At 28.8% G+C, this 19,196-nt stretch overlaps 1 protein-coding gene across 1 annotated transcript in view; it reads left to right on the top strand.

The window, feature by feature from the left end:
* Positions 1–19,196, top strand: part of Zir (dedicator of cytokinesis) — a 102,237-nt gene that overhangs the window by 20,693 nt on the left and 62,348 nt on the right. The window contains exons 7-15 of the mRNA XM_075362981.1: positions 1,233–1,512; positions 3,930–4,110; positions 7,173–7,366; positions 8,134–8,314; positions 9,334–9,459; positions 11,356–11,494; positions 12,705–12,846; positions 16,129–16,317; positions 17,609–17,712. Of these exons, the coding sequence (XP_075219096.1) occupies positions 1,233–1,512; positions 3,930–4,110; positions 7,173–7,366; positions 8,134–8,314; positions 9,334–9,459; positions 11,356–11,494; positions 12,705–12,846; positions 16,129–16,317; positions 17,609–17,712 (1,536 nt within the window). The remainder of the gene's footprint in view (positions 1–1,232; positions 1,513–3,929; positions 4,111–7,172; positions 7,367–8,133; positions 8,315–9,333; positions 9,460–11,355; positions 11,495–12,704; positions 12,847–16,128; positions 16,318–17,608; positions 17,713–19,196) is intronic.

The following is a 19,196-nucleotide window of genomic DNA, read 5'->3' as shown; positions in this document are numbered from 1 at the left end:
CAATAAAACTTTTTTAAAGTAAATATTCAATTTTTTATGATTATTTTAAAAACATCTCGTTCCCGTGAATGACCCTGTATGTGGGACTTAGACAGTTTTATTGTATAGGGTTTCATTGAGAAATTTGGCATTATTTTTTCACATTATTGTTAGGAATCAGTATTTAATAACTTATTCTTTGTATGTACATTCATGTGAGGATTAAAAGATCTTATTCTCTATTTATTCAGATATTGATGGTAATATCATGCAGTTATTTAACCAAATGGAAACTGTAACCAACATTATTTGATTTTGGGGTCCATTCTATTAATTGTGGCCATACCACCTAATCTCATTTACTATAATAATAAAATAGAAAAAAGCTAACAGCAGCTGAAGTAATCATTATTACAAAAAAATTGTTTAATTGTTACAAAAAATGATCACTTTGTTAAACATTAATTATGTAAGATTTTATATTTGTACAAAAGTAACATTTACTTTGCTAAGCTTAACCATTTTTCTATGGCTGCTTGTTCTGTGGTAAAAAAAAGAAGAATTGAGCACTAAGTGAAATACTTATAGACAAAGATTGATGAAATTAGAGGAGTGGTAGTGTACTATTGACGACTAAATGTTTCGAGTTTTAGAGAATTTATTCTACCCCAGTCTCTCGGCTCGTGTTCCATGAGCGAGTCACTTTTTTAATACTCTATGATTGTGTCTTCAATTTCACACAATAAAAATTTGTGGAGGTAATTTGGTATTTTTTAATCATACTGATTTATCTACCTGAATACTTGATTCATTGTTTCCCCCTTTTTTTGGTAGTGGTGAAACTATCTGTTGCATTTGTGTAATGGATTCCATGTACCCATTAATTATTTAATTATTGATTAATTGAGAGTTAAAATAAATAAACATTTATTTCAAACAAAAGTTGATTTTTGTTTTTTACTATTAAAATTAATATTGTGGATAGGTACTTGTAAGTTTTGTGCGTTAGCAACAAAAAACCTACTTTTTTATAATTAGTACTGTAGCAATTTTTAGTTCTTGATGTTTTGGAAAATGCTGTTTTTATTTACAATATTTCTTAAAATGATTAGTATTTCTCATGTGAAGAGAAAATGATAAAGATAATTCATATATCCGTATTAATGACCCATATAAACAGTATTCTTACTGTTTATAAAACAAGATTTTAATAACTGCAGTGACTCTTTATTTTTTATTATGTTCTTTTACAGGTTAGAGTTGGAAGTTGAACCTATATTCGCCTCTGTTGCTTTATATGATGCCAAAGAAAAGAAGAAAATATCAGAAAATTTTTATTTTGACCTCAATTCAGAAAGCTTAAGACGTATGCTTCAACCACATGTACCTTACAGTGATGTCAGTACAATGTGTAGGGCATGTGTATTCAATATTACATATCCTTCATCAGATCTATTTATTGTTATAAAATTAGAAAAGGTACTACAAGGTGATATAAATGAGTGTGCTGAGCCCTATATCAAAGATGAAAAGGTAACAGAACTGTTTACTAAATAAAGAGTACATCATTACATTAATGTAATTATTTATATGTTGTTGTTTATTCCAAGTTTTATACTTTAATAAGTGAACATTATTGTGTGCTGCAGAAGGCGTTCAATAATAGTTATCAATTAATATTGTTTTATTTTTCTGTACAGTTATTGATCAAAATGACTTATTTATTATTCTTTGTTTTCAGTTAATAAGCATGTTATTAGCATAAGAAGCCATTATGTAATTTAACTAAAATTTAATTCTAGTAAAAACCTTGTAAAACTTATGATCTAGCTTTTGGTCACCAAGTCAGAATACATTGATAATTAAAATCTAAGAGCAGTTTGATGGGCAGGTATGGTATCGAAGAGTTATTAGAATATAAGTGGTTCAGCCAGGCCTCAAATTTTAAAATCAAAATTAAAATCTAAGAGCAGTGTGATGGGCAGGTATGGTAACGAAGAGTTATTAGAATATAAGTGGTTCAGCCAGGCCTCAAATTTTTAACTTCCAGGACAGAAATGCTAGTACTACCATCTGCGCCGTTCCAACACACAACTTCTGTCATTCAATTTCTGAATGTTTATTATTACTATCACAATAACCAATACTGCTGAAATCAAGTAAGGTTTAATTCTTGTTCATTATGTTTACCTAGTATGTTGAATAACTTGCAAGTAAGTAGATTTGGATAGAATTGAGGAAAATATAAAATATATATGGAAAGACAATTATCTTTCTTGTCATATGAAAATAACTTACCTTCATTTTCCCAGAGTAGGATTAAAATGTTAGGTTACTGGAAAAGATAAATTAACACTTTCATTGCCTTACAGTTAATAAATACATTTATTATGATGGCATTTTTATTTCAGATTTGTTATGAAAGAAATTTACTGTGACTAAGAAAATATGTTCACTTCTTCTATTGATATGGTTGATGCGCACAATGTGGGATTTTATGTTCTTGCTATTCCATAATAACTGTTGTGTGTATATTTTCTTCTTTCACAGATATTTTTTTTTGTAAAAAAAAGAGAGGAGAGGAAGAACCTTTTTCAAGAGTAATGCCTAAATATATATATATATATATATATATATATATATATATATATGTGCATATTGTAACTTCAAAAGTTCTCAAAATCTATTTGAAATATTAATCATGACAGGGAAACCATTGCATTGTAGGTTGGCATTATGTATGAAATTGTAGGAAAGTGCTACTTTCTTTATTTCCTCTTCAATAACAGCAATAGCGGTATGTTTATTTAACATGATGGTGTCATTGCCACAGTTAAAAAAATATTCATATTGAACATTTTATAAATATCAAATTTTGCATTTTGTTTAAAAAATTGCCAGCAAAGGAGTTCATATTGCTTAAAAAAGGATTTGGTGAAACAGCAATGAAAAATTCACACTTTATGAACGACTAAAATGTTTCTGTGAGGATCATGTTAGTATTGATGATGTAGTTGTTGTCATAGTTGTATCCATCCTAGAAATGGCTGTTTCCTGTGATAAATGATGAAAAAATTGGGTTTTTTCAAAGTGATAGAATAAATTATGTCAAGGGAATAGTATCAGAAGTTGAAATGTCAGTGGGAAGTTGCTACAGTATTTTCTACTTCAATCTGAAAACGTATTGTGTTTGGCAGTACATTTTTCCAAATATGTTGCTGGTCAAGAACTATTTAACATGATACAATTTAATATTTGTGAAGCATCAAGCACCTATTCCCAACTGATTTTTACTCATTTCCTTGCTTGAAATTCTCTGAAAAGATGACTCTGAAAAGAGGAAAAGTGACACAAGGATGCCGACATCATTACTGACTTGATAAAGCATCTATAGGAGGTTTCTGAGAATTTTTTTGAAAATTATATGAAAATCGGCAGAAGTGTGTAATGTAGCTGTCAAAGGAACTTATTGTGAAGAAAATATATTGTAAATTTTAGTAATAATTTTGAAATTTTTTTCTGAGATGTGTAGGACTGGTATTGTAGAAACATTTGGTCGAAGAGTATAGGAGTTTATGATCTAGCACAGGAACTAAAAACAAAAACTTTTTTTAATATAGAAACAACAAAATTTTTGTTTTTATTTCCATTAAATTACCAAAATGCTTTACTATTTTTAAGAAAACCAACAGCTTAGATGTTAAAGTAAATAGAAATGAGTGAAATTATCCTGTTAAAATTACTTATTATACTTTCTATATAGCATTAAGAAGAGTCTATTCCTGGTAGAAACTGCATTTTATAAACGGATTCATGAGAGCAGAATAACTTATATTATTATTGTTTTTTATTTGTTTTTTAAATTATAATAAACAATGTTATCATTGCTTTAATATAGTGTGTCCATGACTTGATGTTATTTAAAAAAAATATTGTTTCTTATTTTACAGAATGTGGATAAAGTTAAAGTAAATGCTCAGTTATCATGCGAAAGATTAGGAAAATATCGGATGCCTTTTGCCTGGACTGCTGTCTCATTAATGAACGTTGTAACTGGCATGAATAGTTTGGATAGAGATCGTGACTCTGGTAGCGATAAGGAAATTGCTGTTAACAGTTCAAATAGTCTTGGTATGCTTCCAAATTGTAATTGAATTATAAATGTAAAATTGAAATTTGTCTGCATCACTGAGAGTATCCTCTTTTCATATTTGCTTTTTTATACAAATTTGAAGCAGATTTTATGATCGACTTCATCTGTGATCATTAGTTGGTTTGTGGGTGTGTTCATGCATCATGCAGAACAATTGTTTCAACTTTAACAAACATGAGGATAAATTTATCACCCTGATCGAAATGTAGGATGAATCTTACATTAAATAATCACACAGAAGAAAATCTTTTATGATGTAATATGCTTGTTTACTCTACGTGCTCAGGATGCATAACAAAAAAAAGATTAAACCACATACTTTGAATCTACATTCTTAGAAATGGAGTCCTGTAAGCAAATTCTTACATTCTTTTTTTTTACTTGCTGAGGATGTACTTTAATGAAAACTTCCAAGAAACAAAAATTAATCATTACAATTTCAAACAAATCTCAAGGAAGTTTTTTTTTAAAGGGCTGGTTTTATCCTTTTGACATAACTGTTCCTTTATTCATGATTTACATCATCAGAATAAATTTTAACATTGTATTTTGAAAGACCAAACATTAAGGTAAATAAATTTTGAAATAGTTTATAGGAAAATTGTTCAATTTTTAATCAGAATTTCCAACTTAGGTGTACTGTGTAGTCTGAGAACTGAAAACTGGAGAAATGTTTGGTTAGTTAAGTTGTAATTATTCAATTTTTCTTTAAACTGACTAAAATGTATTTGTGTTTATCCATTAAGGTTTCTAATTTTTGATTTTATGTAAAGTAATAAGTTGTCTTGAATCAGATTTTGTATTTCAGATGGTTTTGTTTGTGTAAAAAATATTAAAAAATGTAAGTTATGTTAGAATTACTCTCAATTTGTTATGGATTGGGTTTTCCAAAAATTAAAGGACATGCATTTTGACTATTTTGTGCTTGTAATGGGATCAGATTAAATAACCAAAAAAATCTTTTTAGAATGCGTTAAGTTAATCTCTGGAATCACAGTGCCACAGAATAATGGTAATCATTGATGAAATCTTACTTGGGTGTAGCTGAAAATATTTTGAGACATGAGGAAAGCTTTTTTGATAAGTAATTTATTATATTAATTTTTTTTTTAAATAATCATGGTATGCAACTTTAACCACCTTGGAATTCAATCCTATATTTTTATTGAAATTCTTAAAATTTAAATAATTTAATTTGAAATTGTTTTTAATTATAAAATTTGTTTTGTTTTCATTGAAACTTATTAAAGGAAGAACTATTTTATTCTTATGTTCTGGAGTCATCAAACAGTAGTTGATAACCAATAAACGACAGCTATTAAATATTGTCTATCCAAACAATTGCACATTGTTTTGGTTTGATGGGAAATTCAGTGATTTGTGGGGACCTGTTTATCTTCCATTGTACTACTGCTATAGATTTACCAAATGCAATAGAACCATCAGTTAGTAAGAGATGTAGTCTTGCCTATGTTGTCCTCTGTGCAGAGTTTTTGACTTGTGCTTTGATTCTTCCTTGTTAGATCATTCTTTCTTACTCTCCTTTTTTCCCTTTTCCCCATCGCTAGTTCTACAGCCTTAGGTTAGGCCCTTTGTTTTAGTTCCTGTTGTTGACCCCCAACTCATGTTAGATATGTAAGTAAAAGATTGAATATAATTTGCATTGTGATGTTCATATTTTGTGTTTTTAATACATTTATATTTATTGATTGTGTATACTGGTCTACAAGGTTTGTTCAGAAGTGTTCAACTAAATTTTTTTTTTTTTTAGAAAATATTTGAATGTGAGCAATAAAACTGTAGAACACGTACTAATACCGAGTGTGTATTATAGAGTACATCAGTTATTATTGAACAGTCATTATGTGTGTGTGTGTACATGTATGTGTGTATTAGTGTAACAGCTGGTTGTCATGTTTTTATTTTATACATTAACCCAGAATGTGTTGAACAGTGTTACTACATCAAGTTTTGCCAAAGGCTTGATGACAAACAATGTGAAATTATTTGTAATATTGAGCAGGTTTTTGGAAATGAAGTGGTTTTTGGGCATTATAGAAATTAAAGAGTCGTATAACCAAAACGGTTGAATTTCTGTTGAGATTGTTGACTAACGGGCTATTGCCATGGTATGCCAAAATTCAAGTTTTCATTGACAGTGTTCATAGTTTAATAAAAAAAATTGTCAGGTGATTGAGAAATTGCAGATGACATTTTATTAGTGGTTCTGTACATCTGATTTTAATAGTTGTTTTGAACATAATCAGACTGGCCACAAGATTTACACCAAAGCTGCTTTTAATTGAACATAAAGAAGTTTGTTTTAATGTTGTACAATTCTCATTTGTCACATTGGAAGTCACCATCATCTTTAAGGACAAAAAAAATAATTCAAATAAGGAACAAAGTGAAAGTAATGCTGACTATATTTTTTGACCACCATGGAACTTTACATCATAAATACACACCAAAAGGTGAAACTGTCAACAACAATACTATCCGGAGGTTATGTGATGTCTTCATACTGCATTTCAGCACCAGACACCAGACCTGTGGAAGTCGTACTGGTGGCAGATGTATCATGAATTCACTTGCCTCTTCATATCATATCTAATCCAGGATTTATTGGAATTCTTCAGGTTCATAAGGCTCCTTACTCACCAGACATGGTTCCTTGTGATTTCTAGTTATTCCTCAGACTGAAGATGTAGTTGGAAAAATAATGATTCCACAGCAGGATGACATAATGACAAACACAGCAGCACAGCTGGTAGCCATTCTGAAAAAGACTGTGAAAAATATTTCCAGTAATAGAAGTTGCTGAAAACTTGCTTAAGTGCTGATACTTAATTGCTGAATGAAGTATGTGGAGTCACAAGGGACCGTTTTAAAAGAAGCTAGGAGTGGAAGCCACTAGGTAAGCTGTTTAATTTTTATAGATATTTTTTTTAACTGAACTCATATAAATTTCACATTGTTTGTTCAATAGACTGTAAATTGAATTTATAATCTTTATATTTTGTGTTCTGTTTCCATTTAGATCGGAAATTAAGCACAAGTAACTTTGAAAATTTACGTAAAAGAGCTAGTGATATGGGCTCCTTGACACGTCGAGGATCTCTAGAACGAAGAGCTAGCTCTGATAAGAGATTCAGTTGGTCCTCAGAAGATTTTACTACATCGTTAGATACCTTTAGACCTGTAACACTTACTGTGTCAAGCTTTTTTAAGCAGGTATGATTTATTTCATGAATTAATCTTTTATTTTTATCTTCATTTATAAATTTAATTGTAAATTCTGTGTCTGGTTTTTGTTCAGTTTTTAATATATTTTCTAATTTGAAGGGTTTTTTTATTTTATTAATGGTGGTTGTATGAGGGTAACAGATGGTGGTTTCCCTGAAAGTTATTACTATATTTATTCATGCTTGTAACAGATGATGTGATAGCTTTGTCAAAGTACTTCTATTTGCGTGATAAATAAATATTTTATTCAGATTGGCAATAATTATACTTTATATACTATATCAGGAATGGGCATTTTGGTACTCTTGGGATAAAAAAAAAGTCAGTCGTAATTGTGCTTTTAGTTCAAATAACAGCAGACATGTGAAAAATTAAACAAAACCAGAAAACCTTTTTACACCAGACTAATCATTTCTGTAGTTAGCAGATATTAATATTGGTTATAGCTCAGTACAAAAGCATTTTCAATTTTTTTGTTAAGTTTGAGAAAAGAAGGAAACAGTTGATCACAGCATGCCTCTGTTGTACAGTGCAAAATTTTTTTTTAGTCATGATAAATTGTGCAGAGTTGATTGAGGTCTTTATTTGGACACTTTAGTTATGAAATACATCAGGTAGCCACTGCTCATAATTTTCATATGAAGTACACCTGTTTTATTTAGTTGTAATAGTGGAATGGAAGTTTAAAATTAATTTTTCAAATTAGCATTCTAGTTTCATGTTGGCAGATTTATAATTTTTTAATTTTTTTCTAGGAAAGTGATAAATTGCGAGATGAAGACCTGTATAAGTTTTTACAAGATTTGAAAAGGCCTTGTTCAGTACTTAAAAAATTAAAATGTATTCCTGGTTCATTAAAACTAGATATATCTCCACTAACTGAAGATATTAAGAACTGTCTTACTCCAGAATTAGCACCTCTTCTACCTGTTTCAGGTATATATCAAATTATCAATTTTTATGGCTTTATCTATGTATATCATAGATGATATACATAGCGGTAGTCTGTATATAATCTATGATATATCAGTCAGTAGTTTGATCTCTTACTGTGGTTAGAAATTTATAATGAGTAAAAAATCCAAAGACCAGATTCAAAACTTGAACTTTCCAGGTAAGTGATTTGAATGTACCTCTCTTCAGTGGAGGTTAGCGTATATAACACTATATGATATAAGAATTTCTCTTTTTTATTGAGTTCCACTTAAGATTTTGGAAGAAAATCTTAACAGCAGTTCCCATTGTTAAAGAAATTTGTATATATGTATTTCATAGTTTTTATTATTTTTAATTGTTCTTCAATAAAGGATAGCTTTACTAACTAGATCAAGGATGTTTTTACATCCTGTGTGACACCTTGGTATGTTTATTTGAAGAAATAATATATTTTATGTTTAACTGAGTCATCAAGACATAATTGGTGGAATCATAATGAATCAATAAGTGTTTTGATTTAAAAAAAAACAATATTTGTGCCTGCTAAGAAAGCAGATGAGCCTATGCAATGGTGTATTTTTGGAGTGATTTGTTGACGGTTGCTGTTTATAGATCTTTTCAGGTTGTCTGTTTCTTTTTGGTTGCTTATTGTGGAGCTATGCTTGAACATGTAAATGAGTACTTATCTAGAAGTGGGGTTTCCTAATCTCTTCTAAAATACAAATGGAATAATTAAATTTTTTTTTTTTTAAATGATAATCTTATGACTAATTTAGTCATAGTTATAAATTAAGCTGAAACTAAACATTTATTGAAATTTTTCTTTATGAAGCCAGTTTAGCTTAAAGCATTAAATTACATGATTTTTAATTAAAAACAACAGTATAGAATGAAGTGTGTTAGTGTGACTTTAGTGTATCTTTCTGTTTTTATAAAGAGTTTCGTCTTTTGGTATTATTTGCTTTATTTTTCATGCTTTGCTCAATATGATGCTACATTTTTTTGATTTTTATTTGCAGATGAAAAGGGACGTCCAACTAAAGAAATTCTGGAATTTCCAGCAAAGGAAATTCTTGCTCCTCATTACCATTATCGTAATTTACTCTATGTTTATCCAAAAGAGCTTAATTTTGCTGGAAGAACAGGTACTTAAACTATAAATTGTAGTAAATGGTTATAGTAATGCGTAAATACATTGTATTCTGAATATTTATGTTCAGTGTTTATGGTGTTTTGTTATGTGTAAACTAAACATGGTGGTTTTTACAGTTTTTTAATTATATAGAAGCTATTAATTTTTAATAAAAATACTGAAATTGATTTATAATATGATGTTTAAAGATTTTTTTCATAATACTTTCAACTTTTTTGTGGCTGCTTTCAGTGACTAATTTTAAAAACAATCAATATATACATTTTATCTAAGTTAATGCTTTTCCTGCGAAGTTGAAGCAGTGTAATATATAACACATATTATAGAAAAGGGGACATTAATTGTTGCTTTATGCTATGTATACCTGTTTTTCTTATGACTACGATGCATTAAAGCATCTGAGATACCAGAGGCAGCAGTAAGACTTGCCTTCTCTGAGAGTAATGGTATTCACTATACAGCCTGTTCCTATTGTGTGTAGAATGAAGGTATCACTTGCAGGGTTTAATATTGCATGTATTTTGGTGGGTTATTGGCATACTGATAATGCAGCCATATATTTGGCTTAGTGAAGAAGAGAATGAGAAACCACTTCACTTGCTATCCATTTTTCCTTGTAAGCCTGGCATGGGATGCTTGTTATTTTTAAGAATGATTCTGTCAGTTTTGGGAGTTATCTTGTGACTGATATCAGGTCACCTTCAACTATTACATTTATAGCGCTTAACGTTACATACAAGTTTGTGTGTTTAGGAAACACTTTCAGCTGCAAAAGGGTTAAATCATCACTTGAACTATAATTTATAATTGCATATTTTAATTTATGTTTTATAATTTTCAGACTGTGGAGTTATCTAAAAGCTTTATATCAAGTTAACGAAGATTACATTAAAATAATTGTGATTTGTTTCATTAATACATTTTTTTGTTTAATTTTCATTGTTGAACTGATTAGGGTCAAGAAAATCGAATTACAGTAGTTTAATTATTACTGAAATTAATTCTGTGTATCTAAACATAATTAAAATGAATCTAAATTGCTTTAATTTTTCTGTGAGATTTCACTTAGAAGTCTAAAACATTTCAAAATTTTTTATTACACAAAATATCACAACATTTTTTAATGATATAATGAGTCGACTATTGTTTTAGCCATTCAATTATTAACTTTGACTTTCCAATCTGGGACATCTTAAATAACTGTTAGTAAATTGTTTTCTTTCAAAAAAGAATAATTTAAAAAATATTGTAAGTAAGCTAAACTTGTAAGCCCCTCTTTAGAAAATTAAACTTGTTACATGTCTGTTTTTACACTGTTTTTACTGTGAAACAACATCTTTTATCCTCCACTACCCCAGTATACATATTATTAACTAGCCTGTGCCCACAAGTTACTACTTATGTTTGCTATATTAGTTTTTATTTTTAGTAATTCTGAAAACATTTAATCAAAAGTTTATATTGGGAAGCAAGATAAAAATGTATTATAGAGGGTAGACGTCACTGATATTATTGATTAAGACATCAACTGAAAACAATCCATTTATTGAAAGTGGAGTTATAACAAAAATATAAAAATAATTCTCAGTTATCACCATAATAAAAAAAGTTACCATTTTATATAATTTATATAAAAATTTCAATATATAATTTCATTTCAGCATATTACATTTGTTTCACAGAATATCACCTTATCAGCTTATAAACTTTTTTCCAGTCAGTTTCATTATTAAATATGGTAGCCTTGTAGTTGTTCAATGTAGCACACCATGACATTCTAAGATGTACTGTATTATAAATGGGCTAACATCTGTTTTTTATCTTGTTTTCCATTTAAATTTTTTTTTTATTAATGGGTTTTTTAGTTTTTTTTTTTTGTAATGTTTAGGTTCAGCTCGTAATATTGCTGTAAAAGTACAGTTGATGAGTGGTGAAGAAGAACTCGATGCACTTCCTGTAATATTTGGCAAATCATCCTGTCCAGAATTTTGTTCACAAGTATATACTACTGTGAGTTACCATAACAAGTAAGTGGATCCATTTGATATAATTATTTAACTTTTTAAAACTAAGTAACATTGTTTAGGTTTATTTATAAAATTAATTTCAAATTAAATTTTAATAATTCTTGTTGCTGAAACTTTATTTATATGGAGATTATTAATAAGTAGGATGTAAAAGCAGATTTCTATTTATTTTTTATTTATTTCATATTTTACATACAATGGCATTTTTTGTAGGTCTTGTGTTGAAATGGTCAGGAAACCTGTTTAGTGAGTGGCTAAACTGTATAAATTTGACCTAAACAAGTTGTTTGATTTTTCGTGTGTTTGTGTAAAATTTAGTATTTGTAAATTTTATAATTTTGAAGTATGTTGAGTTTATATTTTTATTTTTTGTGTAAAATTTGCAGGTTGGGTTAACATCTTAATATATCATCCAGATACAAACATAAGATTGTTTCTGATGTTATGTGTTGAGCTCACATATGTGGATGAACATGTATTCAGTTTGTCTGATTATTTACTGCGTTCTCTGCAGTTTATATGTACTCCTGGATTGCTGTGTTTTGTTAGTATATCGTTTAATTTTATATATTTTGTTTGTGGTTCTGAAAGTGGTGTCATCTTTCTTGAAAGTACTGATAATTTTATATAAATGCTGTTTGATAAATATTGTTGGCATTATGTATTTGTTTATTAATTGATATCTGTTTGATTTTGTTGTATATCTAATATAACATATATCTGTAAGTGTGGGTGATCATCTTCAAAAAGCCACCACAACTGAGGAAGAAAAAGCACTATAATTTGGAAAAGATCTGAAAGAATATGTTTTTAAGGAAATTGATTAGTTTTTCATTTCACTTTAAAACATTTTGAAACCTAATTTTTTTCTAATTTTAGTGGTTTCCTCTACTAAATCAATTTAACTGAAGTTTTTATGTGTCTATTAGTATAGAGTTACCTCTGCAGTTCACTGTTTTTAGAACTTAAGCATTTTAATTTGAAGGAAGCGTCTATTTTTACAGTTTTACAAGCATATTTTTTGGGCATATGTGTAAAATTGTACAGGCAAAGTGAATTACTTAGGTAAGAGAATAATTATCGTATAGAATTTTGGAAAAAGGTCTTGTGTAGATGCCACTAGCTATCTAATTAATACAATTTGAAAATTAAAATTCAGTCCTGTATCTGTACTAGAGTGGTCTGTATTTTTATTTATCTTTTGTTATAGGTGTCCTAGTTTTTATGATGAAGTCAAAATTCAAATACCAGCTAACCTTTCAGATCAACATCATTTGCTTTTTACCTTTTATCATATAAGTTGTCAAAGAAAAGCTGAACAAAATGTGGTAGAAACACCTGTTGGATACACGGTAACATATTTTAAAATTAATTTTAGTTTTTTTTTAGATAGTTTAGGTGACTTGATATGAGGAACAGATCACTTCCAAAACATTTTGATTGTATTGGCAATTTTGTTTGTTCATCAATAATTTAGTGTACTTGACATTACTCCTGATTTGATGATTTAAAAATTAATTCTTATATGCATATACCTTACTAACTGATCAATTTTTTTAAAAATAAATTATCTACGACAGTTTATCTCTAAAGTAAAGATGGTTTCATTGTAAAAAACATGTATCCTGAAAATTTATAAATATTTTTTATTTCTCCTAAACTACATACCTTATACTACTTCTCTATATAATCGCCACATGAATTAAGACATTTGTCATAGCGATACACCAGCTTCAATACACCCTCGTTGTATTCTTCTGCCGTCAGTCCATTTAGCCACTGATTAACACATCATTTTTAAGTTTATCATCACCCATGAATTGCTTACCACTCAAAACTGTAAATTTCCCAAACAAGTGATAATCAGAAGGAGCTAAGTCTGAGCTATATGGTGGGTGATCGTAAATTTCCCATCCAAATGTTCTCAGTAAATCATGTGTAGGACCCGAAGCATGTGAACATGCATTACCGTGCAGCAGGACGACGCCATCGGTCAGTTGCCCACGTTGCCGATTTTGAATGGTGCGCCTAACTTATGTAGAATTTCACAGTAGGCTTCTGCATTTATAGTTGTCTCGCATGGCATGAAATCAATCAGCAGTATGCCAAACTGATCCCAAAAGACTGTGGTCATCAGTTTGTGTTCAAATGGCTGTGGCTTGACACCTTTGTTCGTTTGGCTGGGGATTGAGGATGATGCCATTCACTGGACTGCTGTTTTCTCTCTGTTGTGTAATACCAAATCCATATTTCATTGCCAGTAACAATTGAATTAAGGAACCCATCACCTTTTTCTGTGTAGTGCATCAAAAATTCCAAAGCAGATCCCATTTGGATTTTTTTGTGATGCTCTGTTAAGATGTGCGGCACCCAATGTGCACAAACCTTTCTGAAGCTTAATGGTCATGAACAATGTTACCGATAAAAATTCTTGAAATATCAGGAAAAAGAAGGGCCAAGTCAGGAATCATTGAGCGATGATCTTTTCTGATTTTATCATTGACGTGTTTCAAGTCCTTGGTGATTATCGAGGGCCTCCCTGAACGTTCTTCATCATGCACTTTAATTCTGATATATTTAAACCTTTCGCACCATTTTCTGATGTTTCTTGCATTCATTACAGTATCGTCGTACACAGCAACCAACTGCCTATAAATTTCAGCTGGCTTAACATTTTGATGGTTTAAAAAACATATGACTTCATGTATTTCACACGCCGGCAACATCAATTTTCCTCTTCATTTTAAAACATAATAATTCACACGTAATCAAAGATACTACAACGCGACAACTTACAGACAACAATGCAGTGTGTACATTACTAGTGTGGCCATGAATGACAGGTTTGCCAAACTTAAGGAAAGAAATTTCCCAGCGACCTTTACTTTAGAGATATCCCTTGTATTTTTTAAATGAGACTAGAAATTTAAAGCCAGATAAATTCACCTTGTTTTTGTTTAGAGAAAAATTTAATGAGTGTTTGTGAATAGAGCTAACCCATTGGGTCATATAAGATGATCCTGGTATATTCTATTCTACCACTCACTGTGTCAGTTATACTATACCTTTGTTGATGAATTTAATGGTATAAAGATCATAACAGTAAAAAATTTTGGGTGACTTTTTTTTATTCTATTACTGAGAAATAATTACTTATTAAAATACTTTGAAAAATGGCTGATAACCAGAAAACCATTGATAAAAAAATGTTCTAGTTCAGTGAGGACAATTAGAAAAGGTTAGTTATTAGCTGTCAGTGGAGCATATTTTTACAGTTTTTGTTAATTTTTACATGGCTGTAAGTCAGGTAGGTTAAAAATGAACCAAAAGGGTATGTTTCTTTAGTTATCTTTCAGGGGGTTTTTGAAGACAATAAAAGTCATGTTCAATAATAAAATAAAATGGCCTATGTTAAAATTGATTGGTGAGCAAATGAGGATTCCTATAGTTCTTTACCCTTAGTATGAAGCAAGTTATTATGGCTAGTATTTGGAATCATATAACATAATTAATATAGCTCTTGGATATTTAAAATTAGAACAGTATCCAATTAATTTTTATCTAATTACAAATTTTTTCTTAGTTAAAGTATATTGTTTTTAAATTTAAATTAAAAAAAAAATTATTTTAACTTTATGGGATTGTTAAGTATATAAATTAAACATAAGTCTTGTTTAGACTTATGTTTAAAAATAAAAATCAGTCAAAAACAACTAGTATTGTTTTAATAAGAAGATAAGATTAATCTAAAGTTCATTCAATTCTATTCTCTGCACATCTTTGCTGTTCATAAATAAAACTACCCTCTAGTTTATGAATGAATTTAATACTTTATCCCTTTCACTAATTATCTATAGTAACTCACTGAACAACTTCCTGCAGTCATCCATTGTCCTCACTAGTATGCTTATGATGTCACCTTACACGTTTCACAATCGCGTCGAACACAATCAGTGCTACGCTTATACTCGCTTCTTACTGATTTTAACTCGCCAGGCCTCGAGTATTTATGACCTGCAGAACTAGACCCAAATTCCTTAACTGTTGAATTGTGAGAATTATTGTCTGCGCCCTTACATTTTCCCATAAATTCCTATCCTGGTCCAATAATCTTCATTGAACAACATTTATTGCAGGTGTGCGAGGGGCAGTATTACAAAGAATGATTGTTAAATGTTAAATGATTGTTAAATTTCAACAAAAGTAGTTTCTTTTTGGTTAAAAGTTACAGTGAAATAATATGTTTTTGCATAAAAAATGTATGTGTCATGATATATTGCTGTGTTCACTTGTAATTAAGTACATTTTGATAAATTAAGGACATAACATGAACCTTCTGTGTGGTTTCTAATTCAGACAACATACAGAATGAATGAGAAACCATATAGAAAAATTTTAAACATGTTTTTATTACTTGTAAAACTCATCTGTTAGTTAAAAACATTAAAGATCAGTTAAATCGAGGTAATAAGTGAATAAAATGTAGAAATTTCATTACTACTTCAGGTACTAGTTAGAAAATTCCTTTATCAGTTTTTAATTAATTAATTGTAATTAAAAAGAAAGCATCTCATTTGTAATTAATTGAATTTTCATTTTGTTATTCCTTTTTTTTACAATTGTATTCTTTTTAGTGGTTACCAATATTTAGAGATGGCCATCTTGGAAGAGGAGAATATTGTTTACCAGTAATGTTAGAACATCCACCTCCTAACTATTCATACATTGGCCCAGAAGTTATGTTACCAGGAACAAAATGGGTTGATAATCACAAGGGTATTTTCACTGTTTTTCTGGAGCCTATTTCATCAGTTCATACCCAGGTATTCTTATAAAATTATTTATTATCTTTTACCTAGCGACTTGAATAATACCTCTAATAATTAATTTTAATGTTAGTGTTAGAATTATGATTGATTTCTTGGAAATTGATATTTAGCAGTCCATTAAATCTTAATTTGGTGTTTTTAATAATTGAGCAATATTCCTTTCAATACAATTATCTGGATCTGTGCAAATATTTATAAAAAAACTTGCTTTATTTTTTGCTCATGAAATACTTTTTTAAGAATTTACAAAATAATTATTGAATCATTTCTGTAGTTAAAATAATGAATTAAGAGAAATAATTGACCTCTTACGTGAGAAACTCCTGAATTAGGTTAGGTACTTCTGATTAATTTAATTTTGTAATTTAATGTTTGTTATTTAAATTTAAGCTATTATTGGTTAAAAGATTTGTATCTTGTACATTAGTTTATATGCTACTGTCAAAAATTAATGAGCTATTATTAGCGCCCTAATCATATGTAACTGGTAGTTTTGATGGCATAAAAGGAGATGTTATTCAAATCCAGAAAAGTATATTCTCAAAATTAGAAATCTTCATTTCCAACCTTCGGTAACCTTTTATTTTAATAAATCCATTGAAATTCTTCAATAAAAGTGTTTCTGAACATAGTTGGCTATGAAAACTCTGCTTCCATATTAAAATACAGTCAACTGCTGGTTTTGATGTCTATACATACAGATATGGTAAACAATACTTTTCTGCTAATAGCCTGAGAATTTTCCTGAAATAAATTGGATTACATCATATTTTTTATGGCACATCATACCATAAAAAGTTTGCTTTCATTGTGATGAAAGGGTAATAATATCATTTGGGAAATGTCACATATATTTTTATGTTTACTTCTGATGAAAAGTCACCTTTTTGTATCTAAAGAATCTGAATTGTCCTTATTTATTTTAGAATAACTTTTCATTAATTAACTTATTCATTCAATGTGTTAAAATAATTATTTAGGTTGTTAGCTTCAGTCTGCTCAATAAAGTACCGATGAGAAATATTTCATATAGCTCTGGAATATCCCTGTTATTTGAAAAAACCTGAGCACTTTGTCTTTACCTGTTGTTAGTAGATGTATGCCATTAATGGACAGTTTAACATTATTTGTTTCATTTGGAGGTCTAACAAACATATTTATTAATTAGTGTACAGATTACACTAAATATTATAAGTTGGAGCTACAATAATGATTTCTAACAATTAATCATTTTTGTGTATGCTAATAAAATGTTTCTACTATATTCTAGTAATTTTTTTTTTAGGATAAATATTTGGAAAACTTCTTAAATTTATGCGCATCACTGGAACAAGGAATTGTGCCTCAAAGGATGACAGAATCAAATATAGAAAATGAATTAAAAGTCAGGTGTGTTCTGTTAATAGTTTTGTGTTTTTATTTCATATTTTTATCCTAACAAAAAAATTTACAAGTATTTTATGTTTTTGAGTGTGTACAAGTTGTATGATGCTTTTTTATCTACATAAATAGAATTATTATGTTAGGATGATTTTTAATGAGACCTATCATATGATTTTGTTTGTTATTTAATATGCTGAAGCTATAGAATGTTCTCACATTTTTTTAAAGATAATTTTTTACAGTAGATTAAATTTTTAATGGCAATCTTTCAAAGTGTGCTTTATGGCAAACTGTACAATGAAGATTGTAATTAATGAACTTTATGCAAATCATTTATATAATTTTACAAAAAATGTAATTTTATATTAATTCAAAGGTAATTTTTATTAATTCTGAGTTGTTTTATGTTTCATAATACTGAATTATTGAGAAAAGCACTTAAGAATGATTGACTAGTATTGAGTGTCATACTTTTATATTTGGTATATGATTTTTTGAACATTTTATTATGAATACCTTTGCTTTTCGTATGATAACCTTTTACTAATTATTGAGTTCACATAAGCAGTAAAAATTTAAGAAAGACGTTCTTGTTTAATGGTATGTATTATTTTATTTTAAAGATTCATAAAACATATTTTTTATAAATAACTTTATTCTGCTGGTAAGATGAAATTTGTAAGCCTATTTATTAACAGTTTTTATTTTATATTGAAGAACACATTTTCAGAGGTATCTACATAATCAGTTCACTCATAAAAATATAAAATGTTTAAAATTGCACTAGTCAGTACCATAAAATTGTTATTTTTATTTGGTGTAATTTTTTCATGTGACTGTTATGTAATGAGGCTAATGCAGGAGGAAACCAAAAACTTTATTCAGACAGACTATGGATAATAGGACTTCCTGAGAGAGCCCTTGAAAGAACCTGTGTTGTATGAAATATTGAACAACTAACAATCAGTAAAGCCTTTGAATTAATTAATCCGAATGTTTTTTGTATTTAGCATACATCCTAAAAATTCATACTAATTAAGATTACATACTATATATTTAAAAAATAATGTAAGATTATGAAATTAAAATTGCTGTTTAGCAAAAGCTTTTTTATTATTGAAATTTATTTTGTTATCTATGAATTTTGCAGGCATGATTTTGTTATTTTCATTATTTAGTTGACAAAAATCATACCTTTCTTTAAAAATATGTTGACATAGTTATTCATAAGTTGTGTTTTTTTTTGTATGTATTCAATTCTGAATTGAAAGAGTATATTATGTAAATTTATTTAAACTAGTTAATTGTAATTTTCTTGGCTAATTAATTTTATTTTTATGTAGCAAAGACTGTTATTAAATGTCTTATATTTAATTTCCATTCCTTTTTTTTATTTTCAGTAGTTAATTTTTTCTGCAATATTTTTTTTTTAATTTTAACTTGTTACTGCCTCATTTTGGTCTGTTTTGTTGTAAAAAAAGTTAAATCTC

Source organism: Lycorma delicatula, chromosome 4 (assembly GCF_047948215.1).
Source record: "Lycorma delicatula isolate Av1 chromosome 4, ASM4794821v1, whole genome shotgun sequence".
Classification (NCBI taxonomy): domain Eukaryota; kingdom Metazoa; phylum Arthropoda; class Insecta; order Hemiptera; family Fulgoridae; genus Lycorma; species Lycorma delicatula.
The sequence above is the reverse complement of the archived record's forward strand: the minus strand, read 5'-3'. Positions and strand labels throughout refer to the sequence as shown.